Here is a 25,800-nt window from a genome sequence, read left to right as displayed (position 1 = left end):
AAACCTTTTGGCACAGCAATCAGCATTCGATATAACAAAGCGCTTTCAAATAAATTTGTTTTATTTACCGCAAAAGTTTTCAAGGTGGCATCCATTGTAAATCCAATCAGATGTCTTTATTTTCAAGTTTGCAGTAATTAAAATGCGGCACAGCTAAAATTTAGCGGTTAAGCAATTCTTGTTTACTCAATTTAGGGCAGCAAGACAGAAACAAATTGCTTTAACTGAATTAAAAAATCGAAGCGGCAAACTTTTGTAAGCTTTAAAGCTTAATTAGGGGAATTAAATCTGCAGAGATTTAAGGATTGTCTTGCTATAGATGAAAGACATAATAAATCCTTTGCAGAGGCGTAACCTAAGCATGCATTTAAGAAACAAAATCAGAAAATAGTACATAAAAATCGAATCTTTAAAAACCACTACAGCTTAGTACATGGTTTTAGTTAGTGAGATATGTACCAGGTTGTTCAATAAGTTTTGTCGTTCGATAAGAGAGGGCGTTGCTACAACCACAAAATATTTGTTGTTTTGTTGGTACACTCTTCATATGAAAGTACATATGTGAATTCATTCGTTGTTTACAAGCTGTTTAGTGTCTCCGTGTCTCAGTATTTTTTTATAATGGAAAAAATTGAAAATCGTGCAGTGATAAAATTCTTTATTTAGGAAGGTGTAGCACCAAAAGAAATTCACGAACGAATGTTAAAAGTGTACACCTTCAATTACAACATTAGAAAAATGGGTTGCTGAATTTAAACGTGGTCGATTGAAGATGATCCACGTGAATGAGTCCAAAAAGCGCATCAACACCAGAAATCATAGCCAAAATAGAGAATATGGTTTTGGAAGATCGTTGATTGACCGAGAGAGGTTTAGTAGAGGCCCACAAATCTCACTAGGCAGTGTGAGCCATATTTTAAGTGAAATTTGGGGCTTTAGAAAGTATGCACAATGGGTACCGCCCGCATTCCCTAACAATGCAACAAAAACACATTAGCATGCGGCTTTCTCAGCAACTCAGAAAAAAGAATAAAGTGGATTTTGTGCGTCGATTTATAACTATGTATGAGATTTGGGTCCATCACCATGATCTTGAATCAAAACAAGAGACTAAGGAGTGGTGTGAACCTCGTTGTTTGGCTTCGAAACGAGTTCGTGTCCGAAAATTGGACAAGAAGGTTATGTCATCAGTTTTTTGGGATGCGAGAGGAATTTTGTTGTGAATTACATGCAAACTGGTAAAACAATTAATTCTGAATATTATTGCAACCTTTCAGACCAGTTGAAGGAAAAAAATCGTGAAAAAAGACCCAGTTTGCAGAAGAAAAAAATCCTTTTTCATCAGGACAATGCGCGTGTCATAAAAGTATTTCGACAATGCCTAAAATCCATGAATTAAAGTCCGAATTGTAGAAGGGAGCATCTACCGTATTCACCAGATTTGACCCCCAGCGACTTCCGTTTGTTTCCAGAACTCAACAAATTTCTGCGTGGCAAGCGTTTCTCATCAAATGTAGAGGTCATAATGGCTGTTGAAGCGCATTTTGCATACCTTCCGGATTCTCACTTCAGGTTTCCACAGATTGGAGGATCGTTGGAGCAAGTGTATTAATGTTCAGGGAGATAATACTGAATAATAAAGCGTATCTTGATTCATAAAATTGTGTTTTTCTTATCAACCGACAAAACTTATTGAACAACCTGGTGAGTTCGTGTAGCACACCAAGGGTACGCTCGCTTCCGTTCTGGAAATTTCGAAATTTCTGATGAATGTTTTACACTGATGGAATAATGTCTCTAGCGGAAAAACTGCAAAAAGTGATCGACCAAAATGGTACATATTTATTTATTATTATAAATATAAAAAAAATAGTAGAAGTTTGATTTGAAATACGAAAAGTCTTTGTCGAATACCCAATATATTATGAGGGGTTGGTTATTAGCCTCTTTTCAGACATACTCTAATGGGAATGGCAGTTAATTTTGTTGTAATATCGCACATATGGCCCTGAATAAATTGTTTAAAATCTACTGCAGATTTGGAAATAATTATTTTAGGTTGGGGCTATGAGAAGATTGACAGGATTATGACTGTTTCCATCATAATGACATGAACAAAAATGCTCTCTGAATTTCATTAATATATCACAAAGAGTAAGCGATAATTTCAGTGTGAAGTTTAGTATTGACATTGAAGTCTACAATGGGATCTTGAAAAATAATAGTCCAATTTCGATAATTTTCAGACATAATCTGACATACCTTAATATTTGAAAGCATCATTATCTCCGGATTTTTAAACTGCAAAACGAAATAATTTGATGGAATTTCTGTGGAATAGGACTTCGCTTATAAAAAGGACTATAATAATACCAAACCGGTTTTATCCAATGCATATGGTAAAGGCAGTTCCTGGTACTAGAAAATATAAAAAGCTGCTGGAAAATCACGATCAAGTAAAAAATTTAAATAATTACTCTACTATTCCTTTCAAACAAAATATTCCTTCATTGTCCTCGCCTATACATACATAGGTTGCATTTTATATTTTGGAATTTTGGCAACCCTGTTGGTGCGATCTGGCAACCGACAACTTTTACCTAAATTTTGACATTTTCGCTGCTTTTTTTGAAAATTTTTGAACATGTCGAAACTAAACCACTAGAGTCCCGAAATATAAATAGAAACTTTTGCATATGTTGATTAATTCTGCATGACCCAAGAAGACAAATTTAAAGAATTTTGAAGCCAGTTTTTGGAAAATAAAATCTAAAATCACCTGGTCGTTTCAAAAGTTAGTTTAACTAAATCGATATTTCTATAAATGTCTCTGCTCAAAGGCCAAATATTAACAACAATTCTTAAGAATACTAATATATAAGCCTCTCAGAGAATAAGCCTACACTAATTCGTAAAAAAAGATTTGATGAAATAGAACAACTCCTTCGCTCTGAGCCATCCTATTGAAAAGGAAGATTTTATCTGTCCAACAAAACATGTAACAAGCAATTTCATAAACTATAAAAGTGGAGAGTTAATCAATTCGGTAGTGAGAAAAGAGGAAGGAAAAGTAGGACGCATCAACATAAAGCAATTAAGATTGTATCGCTAAAATGATGGACATGCGGAAATTGCCAAGCATGTTGGACAGACCAAATATTTTATGAACATAAGCATCTTAGTAAGCAGATTGTTCGTGGAAATAAACAATGTGAAAGAAATTTAAAACAAAAAATCAGGTCAATGACATGCAAGTATTTTTCTTACGAATATTTATGGAGTTGCTTGTTAAAGCGAAAAAATCTGTATTGTTTAACAAATTATAAACTCAAATAAAAAAGTTACAAAAAAATCTAACACTTCAGTTCGTTAAGTTTTGGTTGACCAACTTTACAACATGGAATAATGCCATCCGCAGCCCCTCCCAACCATGCATACTTAATGTGTTTAAATCGTGACATTATTAAAGCATTACAAAAGGGTGGGGCGGAGTATTGTAATACATAAAGTATAGAAAAAGCAAAACACAGCAAACAAAAAAGAAAAGGAGCTTTGACGTGCTTTAAGTTCACCCTTAGAGAAAAGTGGCAAAAAGTTTTAATTTCTTGACGCTTCGTGGAAACTGACATAGGCACTCACAGCAAAAAAAAGTATATACGAAAATTTGAAGATTAGGGCGCCACACTTTGTTAGTAAAAAGAATACAGAAGCAAAAGTAAATTTATTACAGAAACTTCAAACATTTTAAATTATTATAGAAACAATCTATATGTACTTGTACATATGCATTAGTAAAATATAAAAAGTATAAGATCTCTAAAAGAAGAAAAGAATTTTCATTTATTTTTGGCCTACCACTTTTGGACTTGAAGTATTTAGGTAATATAATTGGTCAAAGAAAACGCCATTATGAACAATTCGATCAAATAACGGTGATCCAAGTAACGTACTTTTTTTTCAATAGCCCTTTTTTTTAGAAATCACGCGTGAGGGTCGAGTCAAGCAGTCGTGTTATTTTTGTTCTATATTGTTTGGCATTTTTTCATGGAAATAACTACTGCCTGAACAACGTTTTTTATGGCGTTCTGTAAAGAATGTGTTTCACGCGCTTCACTCAACTTATGGTCAACGTAATCGGCCTACTGAGCAAACTATTTGCAACACCATCACCCATCTTTAGAATTCATTATTGGATACTATTCGATCGAATAGACCACGTCCAGCACGCAGTGAAGTAAATATAGAATATCCGTAGCAGAAAGTGTATGCAAGAAGAGCGTGGAGATTCGATTTGGCGCCGTTCGCTGGCAACTCGAACTGGACGTATGAAACGACTTGACGCTTTTTACGTCGAGCTCTCAAATGAAAGCCATTCGTACAAAATACAGCTTGTGCAAGAACTGAAACCGCTTAACCTCCCAAGCGGTATCGCTTCACTCTATGGGCTTGTGAAAAGTTCCATGTACAAGAACTCGGATGTTTGTCGAGCCGAATTTTGGTTCAACGATAAGGCCTATTTTCTGACTAAATGGGTATGCCAGCAAGCAAAATTGACGCATTTGAGATGAAGAACAATTTCAGGGATTTTCAAGACCTTCATTAACGAAAAATTAAAGCTTTTGGTGTGATTTGTGGGCCAATTGAAATCATCGCTCATACTTCTTCACAAATAATTATGCCGGCGAGAACGTAACCGTGCCTAAGGCGAAACCGTTATTACAATTAACGCGCATAATAACCAACTATTTGATACCTGAAATTGAAGCTCGTGGTATCGCAACATTTGATTTCAAGAAGAATGTGCCACTTTCCATACATCGCATCAATCATGGGTTTATTGAGAGATATTTCGGTGTAGATTGATATTTCACATTTGTTTGGGTGGTGTAGTTTGGGACACCGAGATCGTCATGATATCACACCGTTGTTCCCTCTGGAGGATATTAAAGTTCTTAACTCTATGCGGATAATATCCCGCTTCGGGGGGGGGGGGTCAGACCTTGGATCAAAACATCACGCGTATACATTCACCATTTACCAGTCGAAATGCTCGAGCGATCATTGAAAATTGAACCATCTGAGGCGTAACCGCGGCCACATTTGTAAGATATACTTTCCTAAAACCTAAATTCCAAGAATATCTTCGGACTGACAATAAACATCTTGCATTAATTTTTGAAGTTTTTTTGAACCTCAAAATTGTATTTTTGTACCTAAGTTGTCTGTACAAGTCCTCAGTAGTTTTGAGATATCGATCCTGAAATTTTGCATACATTGTGTTCTTTTTTCGAAGAATTTACTCATTTATTGGAGCTTATCAGGATTCGTTGCCATGAAAAACTGATCGATAAAGATCTAACGAGTATATGGAAAAACTATTTTATTTAACTACATATTTTCATGAAATTTGGCGATGACAATTAAAATATCATAAACATATCGTTCAGATTGGACCACTGTTCGCTGTTTCAAACTGCATATGTTAGTACAGGATATGTACAATTTTTTTTTGACAAAATGTTTTTATGAAATTTCACGTGAGATCTGCAAATTAGTTTATGTTAGGATAGTACCTATGAAGGATATTACAGTTTGGGTGCTGCCGAAGTTAACGTTTTTTTTGTTCAAATTAACAAAATCCGTAGTCTAAATAAAGCATTAGAAAGACTTTTAGTCCCCAACATGATCTAAACTAGGTTTTACTGGAAGTAAAAACTATCAAAAATTTACTACAAGTGTTTCCATGATATTCATCAAAATCATGGCAAATTTCATTGCCAACCATCTAACCGAAATGATCTGCGAAACTCACGGCATTTATTTGAGTGAATAAAATTTGTATCACTTATTCAATTTTTTTACAAGGTAATCTCTACATTAATTTTATATTTGGCTTGTTAACGAATGGCAGAACAAATGAAAAATGTATAAGAAAAATTTTTACATATGCCCCTGCGACATATTGACTTGTATGTGCGTTTGAGTTCGAAGCTTGCGTTGGTCCATCACTTGTTCAAGCAAATAGCGAGACAAACGCACAATTGGATAAACAAACGGACTGTAAAATGGACAAGCAAATATGCTCAAAGGAATGAAGGCAAGCAATGAGATTGAAGTAAACACAAATGGGGCATGGTTGGTTAGTTGCTTGACATTTAAGGTGGTCGGGAAAGTTACATGCACACTTATGTGCGTTCTTGACTTTTGTGCGAATATGTATAGTATATATATTTCTACACATGTAACCACAGCTAAAATCTCAGCTGGCTCTCAGAACTACATAGACGATGATTGTGCAGCAGTCAAACCCAAGTTATTGACGCGTCTGCAAGAAGAATATGAAAGCGTCTGTAGGAAAAGGCTTTACTGAGTGTACGTAAACTTGAGTCTTGGACTTGAACGTTTTATTTAGCATAATACAAATGATACGAATAAGATCAACTATGCACCCATTTGTTTGTTTGCTGGTTGTCATTTTGAGGTTAGTTTCCTAATGCCACTCTCAACGAAACCCTCGTCGCTATTTGTCAAAAAACTGGAACAGCCGATTTTCACTAGCTTCACTGGAGGTGAATTTTTCACTACCAAAATCCTTCGCCATGGACAGGTAGATGCATAAGAACTGACCAACGCATCTCTGGGAGCTTTTTGTGAGTGTTGTGTGTATCCTCGCAATATAGGTATTTTCTTAATGGCCAAAGCTGGCAGCACCTGGGCGATTGCTTCTTTCTGACGGTCCTATTGTTCATAATACAGGTCCAAATAAAAAGATCCGTTTTGTAGGAGAAAGGCATAATATTCGAAATGATGCGATTTTGTTGTAATTCAGCAGCGATCCGTAGATCGAAATGAGTGTAGGAAATTGTTTTCCGTTAACTCGAATGACACCAATATATCGAGCATCAATTTTGATTCAGACTAATTTAAGTGGTACTAAACGTTTTTTGATCAATGTGCTTAGATGATATTTGGACTCAACAATTTCGATTATTTTATCGATATTTTCGATAATTGTGGTGGTGCTCCTTTGACATATGTAGGTTAGATGACTGATCGAAAATCGCAAGTGGACTGATATATGTAGTCCTTTGTGAAGCCCATCGTTTAGTTTTAACTTACGCCAGTTCGGTTTCAGTCTTGACCTCCAAAAGGCGGACGTTCAAGAAGGATGTGTGGGGTTTTTTCCACCTTATCTTCTTCCATTCAGCTTCTGCAAATGGCGTCCGGTAAGATTACCAAACTTACACCATGGACGCCAATAGGACAGTGGCCTATTAAAAGTCCCACAACTAGGGAGAGGCTAGTCTCCTGCGATCAACCTGAGGCCAAAAGACTTTTGCGGCAGCGCATGTACCAATGGCGGCACAGCGTTGACCAAGCTTCCGTGAAGCCCAGCTATCTAGCAGTAGAACACAAGAGGAGACGGGAGCACCTACCCGCACCCATTCTACTAGGTTCTATGGTTCCTGTCCTTGCTTGCTCATCAGCTTTACAATTTCCTGCGATTCCGCTATGACCCGGCACCCATACCAGTCTTATCACAAAGACTCTCAATGCTATTGATAGCGAGCTAGGCATAATAATGGGTTATTTTTAGTAGAACTTACATAAACCATTTTCAGGCCATCAATATGATTTTCTGAAATAACTTGACCAGTGACATATGAGGGAAATCCTGCAGATTCCTCAAGAAATAGAGTGACACACATAAATATGCATATGATTTTTTGTACTAACTTAAATTGCCTGTAATATAACAGGGTGAATTCAATCAATCAAAAATTTCCTACTGATACACTTTCATATACGCTTACATACATGTACACATGTATGTATGTATATTTAAAAGTTGGCTTCAACTTTTGGTTTAACGCATCAGCGCACACATATGGAGGCAGCTGCTGGTACCTGCCTCAAGCACAAGCCGACTTCAGCCAGACATTACTGCCAAGGTATATATGAGAATCCTTGCAGGCAACTATTCTTACGCATTACTGTGTGTGTATATGACTATTGTTCGTATGCCTGCGAAACAAGCAAATGTAAGCGTTCATTCATAAGAAACTATGTGGCATTGAAAGGCTTTTCTTAACATATATATGTGCATTATGTGCCTTCTGCTATTCTTGGCTGATTACACTTATTTCAAACTACAAATATTTACGCAACCTTTTTGCGGTGAATAGGTACATTCGTCTACAGAGACTGGCATTGTAAATTTTATTTACACTATTCCCATATGCATTTATGGCTATGTAGACTTACTCTTTATTCTACATCGTCTTTTGCCTCTTCGCATTAAGCAGAGTGTATAACTACAATGTAACTCCGATAAACTCCATTCCTATTCCTTACAACTTGGGCCCATTGCGTATACGTAACTTCGTTGTGAATTTGTTGTAGTGCTTATTTAAAGTAGTCTGTGGTTACGCTCAGCTGGTTTGGTTTACTTATTTCATTTCCCTACTACCCTTTTGCTGAGAAAATACTTTAATTCACTCGTTCAATCCTCATTGCAGTAATTGCCGATGAAATTATTTACAAGTTCACTTTTTGTTGTGCTTAACAAGTTTACTTGTTTGCAAATGAAATTCAATCCAGCTTCTCTGCTTATTGCTTTCCTGTTTTACGTCATTCTTCCTGCGATATGAGCTGAGTATTAATAAATTATTGGGTTAACCTTTCTCATTTAAATTGAGAAAATACTAAGAATGGCTAGAGAGAGAGAGGATAATCCATATCACATTATATTTTTAGTAAAGATTTTGTTAAAAATTTGCATTATGTGGAAATAATACTTATCTCCGCACATTAAATTAAATGAAGAATTGGTTTGTTCAGCCATATAATCAATTAAACATAAAGGCTTAGGATGTCTCAATTATTCCTTAACAAAGCTATTCGTATACCTTTCATTTAGTACTCTAACTCTCTCAGTATCGATGACGCGGTAAGAACTGAAGCCGTTCAACTTTCGCAAACGACACAAGCAAATTTACCACACTTGCCAAGAAGAGCATTCAGAAAAAAAGGCTAGTTTTTAGGCCAGCGAAATCATGGATCCATATATCTTCAAAAATAATGCCGATGAGAACGTAACCGTTGCGCCATTATAATCACCAAGACCATGTGATGTCACACCGCTAGACTTTTTTTTGTGGGAATATGTAAAGTCTACAGTCTATGCGGACAATCCCGCTTCGATTCAGGACTTATACCACCGCAAGGCCCGGTCTTAGGCTCTCTACTATGGAACTTGGATGACCTCATAGTAATAGCGGTGGCTAAAGATCTAGATGACCTCTGGCAATGTAGCAATGATAGCAGAATGAGTTTAGAGCACAAGGAAGGTGAAAGAAAGGCTGACATTATTTCACAGCCGCAGATGAAGTATCTGGGGGTAATATTGGAATCCAAATCAAAATTTAGGGAACATCTGGCGTATACTTCGGGTAAAGAGAGCAAAATATACAATGATCTATCAAGAATTATGACCAATAGGGACTGCGTGCGTACCAGTCGCTGAGCTTTAATAGCAAAAGCAATAAGTTCCGTAATAATATATGCAGCACCAATACAGGCACTAGACACAAAAGCATATACTAAACAAATATACGCTGCTCATAGGATCACTGCTATACGAGAACCAAGTGCTTTCTGAACGATATCAAGCGTCACTGCTGAAGTTCTAGCAAGTATGCCGCCAACTGACAGTCAGGAAGACGAATTCGTACGATTTAACCAGCTATCAGAGATGTCTGTAAGCGTAAAATAGAGGAGAGAACCAAAGCATCACAATACAGCAGCAACAGTGCCAAAACTCAACCAAAAATCGGTGAAATCACAGACTCCTTGACATCCATTCGTGAATAGATAGGCAACATGGGGACCTAGACTTCTTTTTAATCCAAGTACTAAGTGAACATGGATGATTTACAAGCTATCTGCTCCGATTCCATCACGAGCTTAGTCCGTAATGTCCGACGGGTACAGAGTGCATAAAATACTCTTGGGTCGTATTTTTTCATTGCACTCGTTTTTCAAATGTAAGTGAAAAGTTAAAAGCTTTACTTGGCGATAGTTTTTCGTTGAAAAATTTGACAGCACTTTTGTCTCTGGTAAATAGAAAGCTGCCAGCTCTAATTATGACAAAGCTTAAACACATGCAATATAGTAAGCGTCAGGCCGTCCGTATGATAGATGAAAAGTCTTGCTCTCTCCCATGAAGTTATACTTAATCTGATGGTTCCGTGGAGAGTTATAAGCTGGGAGCAGATTAGTTTTAGCGGATTAAAGTTTGGCACTCCAGTTTTCGTTGTTTTCTTCTACTATATAAAAAAAGGAATTGGAGCAAAAAATCACGAGTGTCTTTCAGTTCAATCGAAATCCTCGAACGAGTCATTGAAAACTGAACTTAATGAATGAAAAATAAATACAAACTAATGTTATTTCGTATGATAACGAATATTCAATATTAAATTTCAAATTTCTATGCTTTTCTTTAAAAAAAAGTAGGGAGCCTCAAATGGATCACCGTTTATTCCAGGATAAAAATCGCTACACAAACGTTTTCCTGCAATCTTCTCGATCTGTCAGCACCATTCTTCGCTGGGTTCATATCTCAATGCCTAAGAGTAATACCTGTATGTAGCACATTACAGTAAATGCACTAAATATAACAAAGGACTAGTCTTTGCGCCAAAATTGAAAATAATATGAACAAATAAATTGATATAGATTACTTTACACGAGAAGATCATAAAAATATAATATTTTGTTGTGAAAATTATTAACGGACATTTTTATTTCATTTCAGGTATCACGCTGGCCTATAAAGCGACAGCCAACATAATATGTGAAGATGTGCCACAAGCAAAATAAAACGATTATGTTGCACACTAAAAATAAACACAGTAATAATGCCAATAAAATTAACAATCTAATAAAAATTAGGTTGGAAAAACAACAAAAGCAATTAAAGCAGACACAGCAGGTGGCAAGTCATTGGGTACGGATGAAGCGGAGCGGAAAGAGCAGTGGAAAATTTCAGCCAGATTTTGTGGCCATAAAAAGAATGTGTATAAGTGAAAGAAATATTTGCGGTGCAAGAAAATTTATGCGAAAAGCAACAAAAAATTTCGGCAGGAAGGAAGTGGAATAATCAAAAAACAACAAAAAGAGTGATTAAATTGGGAACAGCAACGAAATATTAAACGAAGCGGTGGCATTTAAAGTAATTTAAATTAATTTAAGATTATTTAAAGGCAGCAAACAATTTCTTAGACAGCCTAAGCTTAACCTGCAAGTGACCAACAACAACAACTACCCACTTGCCTCTAACCTTTTGGTTTTCTACTTTGGTCTGCAGCTACAGTGCGTTTCGCAGGAGCGTTTTTTCAGTTAACATTGTTATTGCTGCTTTAACCTCGTACTTCCGCCAACAAGACAGACATTGCCTTCACAAATCACTGCTGCCCAAGTTGCTGGCGTCACGACTCACACTTACGGGCGGTGTAGCGCTGCTGACGTTGGCAACTGTGCTGTACCGTTGCGTGGCATGGCGCGACCTCACCAGCCGGCGCAACGATTTGCAATTCAAATGATTGACGCGCAACAAAAACACAAACACGACGCAACTACAAATACAACTACTAAGCAGCAAACAAAAACAAAGTATTAAAAACCGAGAAGAACAACTACAACAACATAAGATTAATAAAAAAAAGACATTGAATAGCGACGTCAGCGGCTTTCACCTTTAAATTGCCTTCACTACGCCACGCTTCATCCCTTTCGTTTCGTTTTCTAATAATAGAAAGTTTCACACTTTTGACACCGTCGCTGCCGTGCCGCCCTTAACCCGCCATTCCACTTAAATAAAGCTTCGTTTAGCGCTACCTACCCAGCGACTGGCCGCAAGAGAACGCCATGATAACACGTTTGTACAACACCGAGGAGGACCAAGCCCTTTGTTCGTTAATTTGGGGCAGAAACTTGAGTGCGTCGAATGCGAACGAACAAATCGATGAGGATGGTGAGACGACACTGGTTGGCAGCGTTGCTGGCGCCACACCAACACTATACAGTGCACACAGCAGTTATGGTGCAGGTGCCGGTGGCGGCTCTAGCAGCGGCGGCGCAGAGTCAGACATACTTATTGGCAGCGCTGCTGTAAACGGTGCTGGCGGCAGTAGTTTACGTGACGATTTTTTCATTGCCAACGACGTAAGTACTTGTGGAAGGTGGCTGTTACCTTATTCACTTTTGTTTTCCAGTTGCTTTTCCTCTTGATTTCCATTGATGAATGAAAACTGCCAATATGCATGAGTTTGTCGTTGGAGAAGTGAGACTTTAATGTATCGATTATTTTTAGATTGGATGTCATAATGTCGGTGTAGGCGCTTAAATTATGATATGTCCAATGGGAATTACATTTTTAGTGGAAATATTGTTTTGCTTTAATACTGTGAAGCATAAGTCGAAGATGTGTGGCCACCAGTATGTAATGGAGCAGCCCATTTCAAACGTTATTTGCCCAAAAAAATAAACATCAAGACCAAAATTAAGCCACCAAGGCAGTCATGATATGCAGATGCCTAGCCGGCAGTTCCTGAGACCGTAAGCCAGGTATCATAAGATGGCTATACCATGATCATAAGCTCTGTTGCCATTTATATAGCGGTTGCTCAGGCACCTAATGCAACGCAGTTTTCGGTAGCCCTTCAACTATTGAAGCTGCAAAGGCTAATAACATTGGCAGCAGGCAGCAGGAATGCGCCATGGCAAGCTGCTTCAGGGTACAACCTCACAAGGTTTAAGAAAATGATCAACCTCCCCCGAAATAAATTCCGCCTTTTTGTCGCGCCTATACAGGACACTGAAGGCTCAGGAAATACTTGTCCAACATAGACAAAATCTCTGCGTAAACTGCCAGTTCTGCGACATGGAACAGGAGACCCCACAACACTGGTTCTGAATTTCCCAGCAATTTGCAGAAGCAGACTCAAGGCCGTAGGTTCCATTTAGTTCCATTGCTCCATTGTTTCCTGACCCCTTACTCTTGTCATTTCCTGCAGTCATTTCGATCTATCAGGCTCATTCTGCAGGCATGTGTCACCACCAGACTGTTTTGCATCATATTTTAAACTTTCTTGCTATGCTCTTGTCCAGATCATCGAAAAGTCAATAAGTTAGTTCATTAATGTCGGTCACTTTATCGGACGACAGCCGTACTGCATGTTTGTTCACCATCTCTTTGTCTTCGATGTCTCTGTGACCTTACAGTCAGTATATGGGAACTAATATTGTCTTGCTTCCCAATACACTTCTGACCGACATGCGATGCCAGAGTACGATTTTGATTGTTACTTGACTGTCTACTCTGAAGTTGCCTACTGATGCATTACAGACTAGCTCCTTCGCAATAACAAAGACTTCTGCGTGATATATACTGCAATTGCACGGCAGCTGACTTATGCCTTACACTGATCAGTATATTCCCATACCAACTCCGTCCTCTTATTCCAAGAAGTCAGTGTTTGCCCAACCGTTTTATCGGAAGGTTCTATAAATAAATTCTTCTGCAGCCAGTAGTTGGCCCGCCGATTTTACTGTGCAGTTTTCAACGAAGATGCTACAAGCCGTCATTGAAGGGATTTTTGTGGTCCCGTTATGCACACCTCACCGAGCTTCTCAACCCTTTCCATTGGCTCACTTTAGGTGAATTTCCGTACGCCTGTCTACCATACTACTGCAACGTAATGCAGAATTGGTCATACAATAGCATGTCCCCTAACAAGAAATTCTATTAAATTCGCGGTACCTTAAATTCCAAAAATTTATAAAATATTTTACACTACCTAAATATAAATATACCCACAAAAATTACTTTCGTCCACTTCGACGTCATCAATTTAAATTAGCAAATTTTGTGTAATAAAAATAAGTTGAATATTCGCACGAAACTTCTGCAAGGTCGTATACTCAAGGCTCTATTGGACTGCCATCAACGCATACGGCCAATAGAAGTTCCTTTGCAATATTCATATATGTAAATTTGAGTAGCAAATTGAAAATTGAATATTTAAATTTCGTCCGCAAAAAAATGCCAATGAGCACAAGGTATAAGTAACTATATAGGGAACTGTATGTTTATTAGGGGGATTCGTAAAATTTAAAATATATATTATATATATATATATTGGTACAACATAATTTTTTATATTTTTATTATTTATTTATAATTGAAAAATTCTCTTCACCGTCAGACACATATTTTCGACTAAGGGTCCCAGAAAGACCTCCGAAAAAGATGTCGGCCGGTGAAAAACATTTTTCGTCTTAAAATTATCTCATATCTGAAAGCACGAAAAAAATATTATTATCCAGTCCACAGTTTTCAATACCCTTATAAAGGGTGATTTTTTAAGAGCTTGATAACTTTTTTTAAAAAAAAAACGCATAAAATTTGCAAAATCTCATCGGTTCTTTATTTGAAACGTTAGATTGGTTCATGACATTTACTTTTTTGAAGATAATTTCATTTAAATGTTGACCGCGGCTGCGTCTTAGGTGGTCCATTCGGAAAGTCCAATTTTGGGCAACTTTTTCGAGCATTTTCGGCCGGAATAGCCCGAATTTCTTCGGAAATGTTGTCTTCCAAAGCTGGAATAGTTGCTGGCTTATTTCTGTAGACTTTAGACTTGACGTAGCCCCACAAAAAATAGTCTAAAGGCGTTAAATCGCATGATCTTGGTGGCCAACTTACGGGTCCATTTCTTGAGATGAATTGTTGTCCGAAGTTTTTCCCTCAAAATGGCCATAGAATCGCGAGCTGTGTGGCATGTAGCGCCATCTTGTTGAAACCACATGTCAACCAAGTTCAGTTCTTCCATTTTTGGCAACAAAAAGTTTGTTAGCATCGAACGATAGCGATCGCCATTCACCGTAACGTTGCGTCCAACAGCATCTTTGAAAAAATACGGTCCAATGATTCCACCAGCGTACAAACCACACCAAACAATGCATTTTTCGGGATGCATGGGCAATTCTTGAACGGCTTCTGGTTGCTCTTCACCCCAAATGCGGCAATTTTGCTTATTTACGTAGCCATTCAACCAGAAATGAGCTCATCGCTGAACAAAATTTGTCGATAAACACATTTCGAACCGAAAACTGATTTTGGTAATAAAATTCAATGATTTGCAAGCGTTGCTCGTTAGTAAGTCTATTCATGATGAAATGTCAAAGCATACTGAGCATCAGACACCATGTCTGAAATCCCACGTGATCTGTCAAATACTAATGCATGAAAAATCCTAACCTCAAAAAATCACACCCGTTAGATAGATAAGAAGAGACATTAGTGGAAGGATTAATCAGAATTTTTTTTTACAAAGTGACGGCTTTTCTAAAAGTCACTTCTTGTGAAAAATTTTACTCTTGAGAGTGATTATTATCAAAATCTTATTTCTTGGATTTGTATCTGTCAAATATATCCTAGAAAAAGTATGAAAATGTCGAACGGTTCAGTCATTTCGGAGAAATTTTCTGGGAAAACAGTGTTTTAAGTTTTTAGAACCGATTACAATAAAAGATTATTACAAATACGGTGATAGATCGAAAGAATTTTTTTTGGAAATTTTCATATTGAAAAAAAAATTGAGTATTGGTCATAAAATGGTTAAATATGGGTTATATATTGGTTATAAATTGGTTATTATATCTGACAGCGATTTTCGATTTTTTATTGATACGTTTTACGTCTAACCATGTATTGAAGAACATGGCATATATAAATTCAGAGCTTCATTAAGGTCTGATATGCAATGGAAGTATAGACTAAACTTCGACAGACGCTCAAGAAATTGAATGCGAAATATTTCTATTTATACATAAGGACAGCCTTAACATAAACACATACCTATAAACATCATTTAGATATAAGTTAGTATGTACAGTTTATGTACATTTTTTAAAAGTATACTTGTTCATTTGTAAATCCCCGGCGCGCTGGCGTTATGCTAAGCAGCCCTAGACCCATTCACAGAGAAGATGACACAGCGCATCTCATTCAACTGCAGACCCATCAACGATAACGGGAAAAGCAGAGATGGCGAAGAAGAAGAAATTGATTTGCCATACAAATACTAATACTAATGGCAATGAGCGAGAGCACGAAATGGGTAATGGGCGCTGGGCTGGCTGACTGTCAACAGTGCTCAGCATGCAACGGCTACAACATCGACAGCGGTAGACAGCATGTAAAAGTGGCGTTAGGCGCTATGTAATGGCATTGGTAGACACAGTCGTGCTGCAGCGACTTGAACACGGTCGAACTCACTTGAGCATCGAGCAGCTCGTGCCGCCGCCCTTTAAGCTCCGTGTAGGACATGCAGACGGCAATGAATGGGCATAGTAATGACATAGATTATGTCAACCTTCTGCTTTTCTTTACAGTCATTCTTTGAGCGCTGACTTATATTCCTCCGGTTTCTTCTTTTTGTCATTTTTGCAACACTTTGTTGGCAACATTTTGCCCAGCTTCTTTTCAATTTTTCTTACTTTTCATTGAAATTTCCATTCGCTCGTTTAACGGAACGTGCCAGTATGCGGCAAGGCTTACGGTATGTTTATTTGCCCATATGCCTGTTTGTAGGAGACATACATATGTGTGTATTTGTATGTTTCTGCATACCCAACAGTAATGGCTTTTATTGTGTTGGATAAATGTTTATATGCTGAAGCATTTGGAAGGCCATTTAATGCCGCTGTTTATTGCGAATGACAGTTTTAACAGCGACCATACCTTTTCTTCGCTGTTTCTCACAATAAAGTCCTACTTCCCCCTGTAGGCATATGAAGAGAGAATGAGAAAATTTCCAGCAGTGATCGCACATATTTAAACCTCCAGCGTTTTCACTTATTAATTTTCATCTCCTTTCGTGATATTCTTTTATGTTTATTCTCCATTTTATTTATACAGTTCCCTGAGGATCCACGCACAGAGGCTTTACGTGAGTACTCCTACGGCATTATTTTACCAATAATCTGCTCGCTTGGCATCATTGGCAACGTCCTTAATCTGATTGTACTGACGCGAAGAAATATGCGCGGAACGGCTTATATTTACATGAGAGGTAAGTCAGATATTAAATTACATGTGCACAATACTTATGTAACCGATTTTAGAAAAAGGTGTATGAAAATATGTCTTCTAATTATATGAAAACATCTTACAGATTAAATTATATAAAGGGTGATCCATTTCAAGGTTTCCTACTTTTTTAAGAAAAAACACATCTTACTTCAAATTTAATAGGAAATATTTATTATTATTCCAAAGAACATTCTTTGGCACTTATTTTTTCAAGATTGTCTCTTTCAAATCTTGGACGCGGCTATGTCTCAGATGGTCCATCCGTTGAGTCCAATTTTCATTACTCGTTTAAGCATTTCGACTGGTAACTGGCGAATGACACACGTGATCTTTTATTATATACAAGGCCTGGATCGACGCAGGGTTATCCTCGTAAACTTTAGACTGTACATATCCCCACAGGAAAAAGTCTAACGGTGTGATATCACATGGCCTTAGTGGCCAATCGACCGGCACAAAATGTAAAATTTTCTGCTTAGCGGAGTGTTCTCTCAGTAAATCCATTGATTGATGAACCAAATGTCGCCGAAATTACGGGCTATAATTTCAGGCATCAAATAGTCGATTATCACATTGGTGGTTACGTTCTCACCGACATCATTTTTGAGGAAGTATGCACTTATGATTCCACTGGGCCACAAATCATACGAAACCAATGTTTTTTTCTAGATAAATGGCAGCTCTTGAATCTCTATTTTGCTTGTTTACATACTTATTGAGCCAAAACTAGGTCTCATTTCTGAACAAAACGTCGGATCTTCGTTGGAACCTTTCTAGAGTCCATAGAGCAGAGCGATGTTGCTTGAGAAAGTGGAACGGCTTCAGTTCTGCATTTTATAAGATTTCAATCTAACATATCGACGTAAAATGCGCCTCGTCGTTTCATAGGTCCATCTGAGTTGCTGCGAACGGTGCCGAAGCTTCTCTCCGTGGTCTTCGTGTACACACTCAATTACGGCTGCTATATTTTTTTCACTGTTCCTGGACGTGATCTATTTGGTCGAATATTATCCAATAATGAATGCTAGGTCTTAAGATAGGTGATAGTCTTGCGAATACCCATTATGCTGATCATAATTTGATCAAAGAGCGCAAAACACAGTCTTTACAGAGCGTGAATTTTCGTAATAAAATTGAACGATTTGTAAACGTTGTTTAGGCGTAAGTATTTTTATAAAAAAATACCAAACAATACTGAACAAAAATAACATGTCAGCTTGACACGTTTCATGCGTGATCTGCCTAAGAAGGCTATATGAAATCAATCGCAGTAACTATCTTCATATTGTGATGATGAAGATGAATCTTTGAGGCTAGAAAACTGATTTCATCCTGGACTGCTGTTAAAACTCAACAGCACTGATACCATACCTGGACGCTTGGGTAATCCCTCACGATGTACTTATCCCTTCGAAAGAGTCGTATTCATACCAAAGGCTGGCAAAGGAGTTTTTTATTCGAAAGAATATAAACCAATAAGACTAATCTTATTCCTTCTGAATACATTCGAAAATACTCTAGATGCCTATTTAGGGACAAGATTCCATCGGCTCAATACGCACGAGATTCTTAGAGGGATGTCCTGCCTCCTCTTCGGTGGTCACTTGTAGCAAATGAGCTTTTGGGAGACTTTGAAGGAAGAGCATCCAAACTAATAGTCCATGTAGACGGCATTGGCAACTTTGGAGAGCGTTAAAGTCATATTGGGCAATATCTTAACTTAGATGGACTGTCATCATTGCATACATTGCACCCGCTCCAAAGCTTGGAAAAACGCAACAGTTACCTGCAAGGTCATGTCGTCTGTATCATGGGATGCGCATGGAATCATTGATAAGCTGACTACCTTAAAAAAGAAATGACCAACAACAGGAACTATTAGATAGCGTTGTTGGGCCATTTCAAGAACGAAATCGCCGAAAATTGACAGAAAAGAAAGTGCTGTTTCACCGTGCCACACGTTAATGAGAACGATTACAAAATTACTTGAATTGGGCTCGAATTGTTCTCAGATTTTAAAAGCATGCTCGTTGTGAAGAAATTTTCGTCGGATGAAGAAGTGCCTATTATGAATGAAAGGACAAATCGTATTATCAAAAAGTTGGAGGGTCGCTATAATTATTATATAATCCTTGATTCTTGATCCTTGAAGAGAACTATTTTGAATTAAAAAAAAGAATTTTGTCAAAAAATGTGTTTTACAACGGTTCGCCAGGGTCTTTACAATTGACCAGTTATAGCCTACGAAATTCTTTAGAAGAGAGGCTTGTCGATATATTTCATGAAGAGATGTAAAGCTATTTTATTTTCTAGCTTCTCTGAAGACAAAATACTGAGAGTGAAATCTGGTACAAAATCATAAATTCATTCAAGAAAAGTTTATAATAATATAATCTGCTTCTACATTTCTCTCCTATCTTACACCTTTGTTATCGTTTCCTGCAACAAATTTGCATCTAAGCATGTGTCTCTATTTCGCTTTGTATGGTTAACCTCAATTGTAAGCACATAAGCTCATACAACCTATGTATTATGCATAAACAGTTATCTTCACGAAATTCGCCATCATTTATGGGAAAAAATATTTAAACAGGGGCAAGATGAGCACACTATCAGGCCATGTGTGAATGCATTATCATCAACATAAACATTATTAAGATCATTAGAATCATATGTAGCGATTAATTCGGAGATGCCTACTCGAATGCCAAGCAAGGCGGTCATAAATTTTCGGTTCTTGCACAATGCAAATTTTGTTGAGCATGAAGGAAGCAATTAATAAGTAAATGCAGGCAAAAAGCTATGGTATCATAAGTATATACTATATATGTATATATGTACAAGTTTGTTTGGGCTTCTGCTACTCTTTGGTTAAACAATTAAGCAAATGCCATTTAGGCCGATAAAAGTGACAAAAAAATTAGTACAGGAAGTGAAAGGGCAAAGCCGCCACACATACAAACACAAAACAAATAAAACGCTCATAGGAAATTCATATATTCTAGGAAGTGTAGACAAACTTAGAACACACACGCCTCTTTGCGGTTATTTACCAAGTCATTGACACCAATTTACTTCCACATACACATACAAACATTTCATGTGCTGTTTACAATTGTTCATACATAACTATCCGTCATACTATATATACACACACATATATACTAATGTCTGTATATCAAACATTTTCCCGAATTTCTTGCCGAAATTCTCCGCTGTTTTTATGCCACCGGCAAAACGTGTTCAGTGCCACAACATCTTGTTATTATTGCACGCCTTCGCTCTTTCCAAAGGTTGTTGCCACCGACTGACTTCATTACTGTGGCAAGCAATGTCACCATTTCTTCTAGCTATTACTCATGTGCTTCAGCGCACGTTGCCCATCAGTGTGTTGCTAACGCCTTCCAGTTGTGTGGAAACGGACGGTGAACACTTAAACATTCGTGGTCTTTCCTTCGATTTTGACATTTTGGCACTTTGTTGGTTTTGCAGATTTTTCCATTTTTATTTGACAGCACGCCTTTTAGGCCTTCTTTGTCAGCCATTATTATTATTTACATTCTTTTACACTTACTTCGAATTAAAAGCGAAATCATTTTAGGTTTATGGATATTTCTGCTTGAAGCTTGAATAATATGTCGCATTTTAATGCTAGAAATGTGTTTATAAATGGGTCGATAAACTTTACTGCGTTTAAAGGCTTTTTAGATAATTGTTGAAAGCGTTTAGTAGGTGAAACTGCTGATGAATTATGGCACTCTTTTAGTACCACTAAGCGGATAAAATAGTTTAACCCTTCACCCTTAACTCTTTCATATTCAATCGACTGTATAACCTGTTCAATAATTAGTTTCGCCACTTTTCTGAACCACACAAACAATAATTTCATGTGATCCATTCAGTGGTTAAAAATAAATTTATTCTTTCGACCAATCTTCAGCCTCAGAATCCTCCATTTGTGCTGAGATTATTCAAGGAAATAAAAAACAAAAAAAAATTAAATTTGTTGGCATCCTTACAGAGTGGTACCCAAATTAATTAAGTCTTATACAGCAACTGAGTGGATTTAGTACGTAAAATATATAACTTTTTCCACCCCTACTTCCCAATGCCTCTAAAATTGGAGTATTAGAAGCCGCAGGAGATATCCCGTCTCATCCAGCTGAAGGCTGAGTATTCGAAAAGGTAACGTTTCAGCGTCCCATCATTCTCCGCACTCGCTCTGTATTTTGCTGAATCGACTTTTCCAATTTTGTGAAGGTGAGGTCTGAGGGTAGTTGCTCTGTGATGACCCCTACAATATACAATAACCTTGTGGAATGCCCTGTGTTGCTGGAGTTCAGATATCTGAGGAGTTCCTCCTTTAAACGAGCTGGATTAAATTTTAGCTAGATCAAAGTCGTCTGCCTTTTCATTTCCTTTTATCCCTATATGACTGGGTACCGGGATGATATACACCCAGTTACCTACTGTGAGTCTAATTATTGTCTACTTGCATAGCCCAACGTGTTGAAGCTTAGTATGGGCTTTAATAAGCACTTAGCTCTCCATTAAAAACTTAATAAACTTGATGGTTAGAGGAGAAGCTCACTTGGCGCCTTTTGAAAGACTGAATTGTAATCATTTCGTTTGAAGCTAATTCCTACATATGAATTACTACAGAAGAAGACAGCTCCTGTTCCTGTTTCACACTTTGACATATCCTTGGTGACCAGTGTTGTCTTTTTCTCTACTAAAAATGAATACGTTATGGTTAGTTCCCAATTCAGTTCGGGTTCCTTAACAAGATCGGTTGTGATACCCTACCCACAATGATGTTGAAGCTGGCCCCAGTGGCCTAAAATTATAAACCGTCTGACCATATGCATTGCATCATACTTCACTTGAATATATATTTGTCAGATGTCAAGGATCCATCTACATCCATTATTGATGTAATTTTCATTGCCCCCATATTCCTCTACAAGTAGACTCGTGGCACCTATTCCAGGTGATTAATGCGGCACTTTTTCGGCAATGACATCCACCACACCGTATATTATTTAGTATAAGAAGGATGACGCTTGTGTAGAGCCAGCAGGCTTTGTGTCATGAAATCCCACTTTGGGGAAATGGAAAGAAAGCTTCAAAGAAGTATTTTGAAGCTTTCTAAATCACGATAAGAGATAAAGAGAAAATAACGCATTTATATACTACTTGTAGACAATTTGAAACTGATTTTGCTATTTGAATGGCTGAAAAAATTAAACACTGATTCTGGAGCCTCGTGATTTTATTTCTTTTATTCATATTTTTGGTTAAAAGCTTAAGAAACTCTTATAGAACATTTCATATCCCAACTTTAAACTTATTTGACCTCATATATATAAATCCAGAAACAATATATATATTCTATGGTAGGAATGACATTCAAAAACTTGGACATATCACTAAAAATGTACGAAACTGTTGTCGGTGTGGTTGAGCTGGCACTTATGGCAAAGTTGCAGCTGCCAAAAAAGTTTTTCGCATAAAAAACAATAGCCAAATGCCGCATTCACTTTTCGTGACATCAAAACGACAAAAGATGCTCGCTCAACAATAGCTTGTTGTACTTAGTCGTTGTAGTTTGAGACAAATATTTATATACGCAAGAAAATATTATTCCACAGCTTATATATATATATACTATATACATATGTAGTATGCACCATACATATTTGGAGGTGAATAAAGTAGCACACGGTTTAGGAATTCATTTATGCACTTACGTTTTTTGTTATTGTTGAAAATGTGGCATTTTCCTTTGAAAGGTCCAAGTAGTTTTGCATACAAGAGGCTGTTAAAGCGTTAAACTCAAATATATGTATATCTTTGCTATGCATGTTTCAGACCAAATTTGATTCATAGAAGAAACGTATAGCGTAAGAAAGTATATAAGGATCCCTATCTTGAGTTGGATAGATCAGTTTGTATGCCAGCTTCATGGGTAGGAAAGGATATGTGTAAAATTTCAAAGCGATATCTCAATCTTCATATCTACATACATATTTGAATTTATGTGATCATCTAACAGGAGTTCAAAGCCGACGCCAGTCCAGAGTCTTCAAAATAGAAAATTTATTTTGTTAGTACGAAAAAATTAATCGAAAGTCTCTCTTTTTGACTCTTACGAATAAACTTGAGTGTATAAAAATTTGTATGTGTTTTTAAGGTAGCCTAACCTCTTTCCTTAATTTCCCTTAAGTTATAATATGAGACTTTGCAACTAATTTAATTGGAATTTTATCCCTTTTTACCGATGTCTAATGTGCCTATAATTAAATTTAAGTAAATTAAAAATGAGCTTACTGGCACCTCTCCCAAAAAATGTATATATAACGGTCTTTATAAAAAAATGTATACACTTACACACACACATTTAAGTGAATATCGTTCTAGTCTATAAAACGTACTTGAATCATAGCGTGCGCTAGCTACTCGTGCTTTTTATTGACATTGCATGCATGTTAAGTGTTATAATCAGCGCTAAAAAACCCAATTGACCCAGTGGAAGGATTTTAAGCAACAACCTTTAATTGCGCCATTTACACCAGCACAAAGCAACAACAAACGCAACAAAAAGGTTATATCTTGCATGCTAAAAAGGTTAAGGCACGATTACAAAGCAAATAAAGCGAATGCTTGAACTTATTGCTAGACCCGCTAGTCAAGTAACGACACTTCAAGAATACTGGTAACTAGTTGTGGTGTGGTAAAGGAGTGATTAGAAGTTAAAATGATGAATTTCGGTAGCGATTAGGTTTATTGTTTATATAATATAGATATAATATATAAGAAGCATTTACAACATATGGAATATTGAAAATTATAATATCAGGGGGTTCTTGTGAAATTGTGTTTAAATTTAGAAATCGCTGGTTCGATTCGAAATATTCTAAGTTGTTACAAATCAAGGACAGTTGTAAAATTAAATTTAAAAATAATTTAATAAAAATGCATATATGATATTTATTGAGCTATATCTAAATAATTTGAATATAAATTTCATTCTTTTTTCATCTTTACGTCTTATAATCATTTTTGCAAACGCTTTTTTAAAAGTCACATATTCATAACAGCAAATTACAACGTGTAAATTATATGCTAGGAATCCAAAGTCTACATAAGGTACAATTATGTTGTCACTGCTTTTAGTGTAATGGATAGGCAATCCCATATAATGTACATATACACGCTGATGTGCATTAAACACTTGAAAAGTAATAATCTTTTGCCACGCGACGGTACATATGTATGTACGTATATGTAAATACAAATACACATATGAATATTAGGGTAACCGTTATTTTCCAAACTCATTTTTTTTTTGCAAATAACCTCTGAAATTTCAGGTTTTGCCCTAAAGATAAGGATCTGACATAAACATACTGTTTATTTTCAGTTTAAGCCGTGCTTGAAACATATAACGAGGGTTTTTTTTTGTTATTTTGCATTAAATGAGGAAATCTATAACTTTGAAAACGAGATGATCAAGTACAAATTATTCCGCTCTCCAATAAAGGTCTAAATGATTCTTTCATTAAAACATTCCTTTAAAAGTTATACGCGTTTGAAGTCAAAAATCAAATATACTGAGCAGTCATTCAAGGGATTTATGCATTGTGTGTTACTCATACGACATGGTGTACTGTATGAGTACAGTACATTTGATGCATAACTTCAACTGCGTTTAACTTTTAAAGGAATATTTTTACGACGAAAGCCTTCATACCTTTTTCAGAGCGGAATTATGTATTTGCAGATTTTTACATAATAAAATTGTATAACAAAAAATCCCATATAAAATACAATAGATGGGAGACGTAAAATAATTTAGACACGTTTTAAATTTAAAATAAAGATTTTTTTTACTTTGGATACGGCAAAACATGAAACTTCTGAAAGAAGCTCAACTTAATGTTTTTAACAAGCTTAATGACCTAGACCAACGCTTAATATGCTTGATTGAAATTATCGTGGATGCAAGGCCAATAATAGCCATCGAATTTCCTGAGCCAAGCCACAATATCATCAAATATTTTATCACTTGTTTCTAAGTAAAATCATTCCTAATAATCTAATATCTAGAAGGAAACGTCGAAGACCCTTGTATATAGATACTTACATGATCAACGTGATGAGCTGAGTCAAATCAACCATACCCGTCTCTCTGTCCGTATGTACATATATAAAAAACACCCGCAGTTTTTGAGATATCAACCTGAAGTTTTGCACAAGTCCTTTTCTCTGCAAGAAGATGCTTATTTGTCATAACCATCGATATCGTACCACTACAGCATATAGCTGTCATACAAACTAAACGATCCGAATTAAGTGCACGTATAGAAAAAATTTCCATTTGATAAGATATCTTCACGAAATTTGGCATGAATTGTTAACTATGATAATAGTGTAATTTTTGAAGAAATTGTTCGAATCGGATCACTATAAGATGTAGCTGCCATACAAACTGACCGATCCGAATCAAATGCTTGTATAGAAAAGTTTTCCATATGAGTATATATCCGCATGAAATTTGGCACGGGTTATTGTTCAAAGGAACTCTGTAATCTCCGAAGAAATCTTTCAGATCGGAGCACTAGAGCATATAGCTGTCATAC

General features: G+C 36.7%; 1 protein-coding gene across 1 annotated transcript in view; it reads left to right on the top strand.

Moving 5' to 3' along the window:
• The window catches only part of LOC105223636 (probable G-protein coupled receptor B0563.6), a 79,710-nt gene that overhangs the window by 26,469 nt on the left and 27,441 nt on the right, over nucleotides 1-25,800 (top strand). The window contains exons 2-3 of the mRNA XM_049455175.1: nucleotides 10,817-12,225; nucleotides 16,985-17,138. Coding sequence (XP_049311132.1) covers nucleotides 11,929-12,225; nucleotides 16,985-17,138 — 451 coding nt within the window. The 5' untranslated portion in view covers nucleotides 10,817-11,928. The remainder of the gene's footprint in view (nucleotides 1-10,816; nucleotides 12,226-16,984; nucleotides 17,139-25,800) is intronic.

This window comes from Bactrocera dorsalis, chromosome 4 (genome assembly GCF_023373825.1).
Source record: "Bactrocera dorsalis isolate Fly_Bdor chromosome 4, ASM2337382v1, whole genome shotgun sequence".
Classification (NCBI taxonomy): Eukaryota; Metazoa; Arthropoda; class Insecta; order Diptera; family Tephritidae; genus Bactrocera; species Bactrocera dorsalis.
The sequence above is the reverse complement of the archived record's forward strand: the minus strand, read 5'-3'. Positions and strand labels throughout refer to the sequence as shown.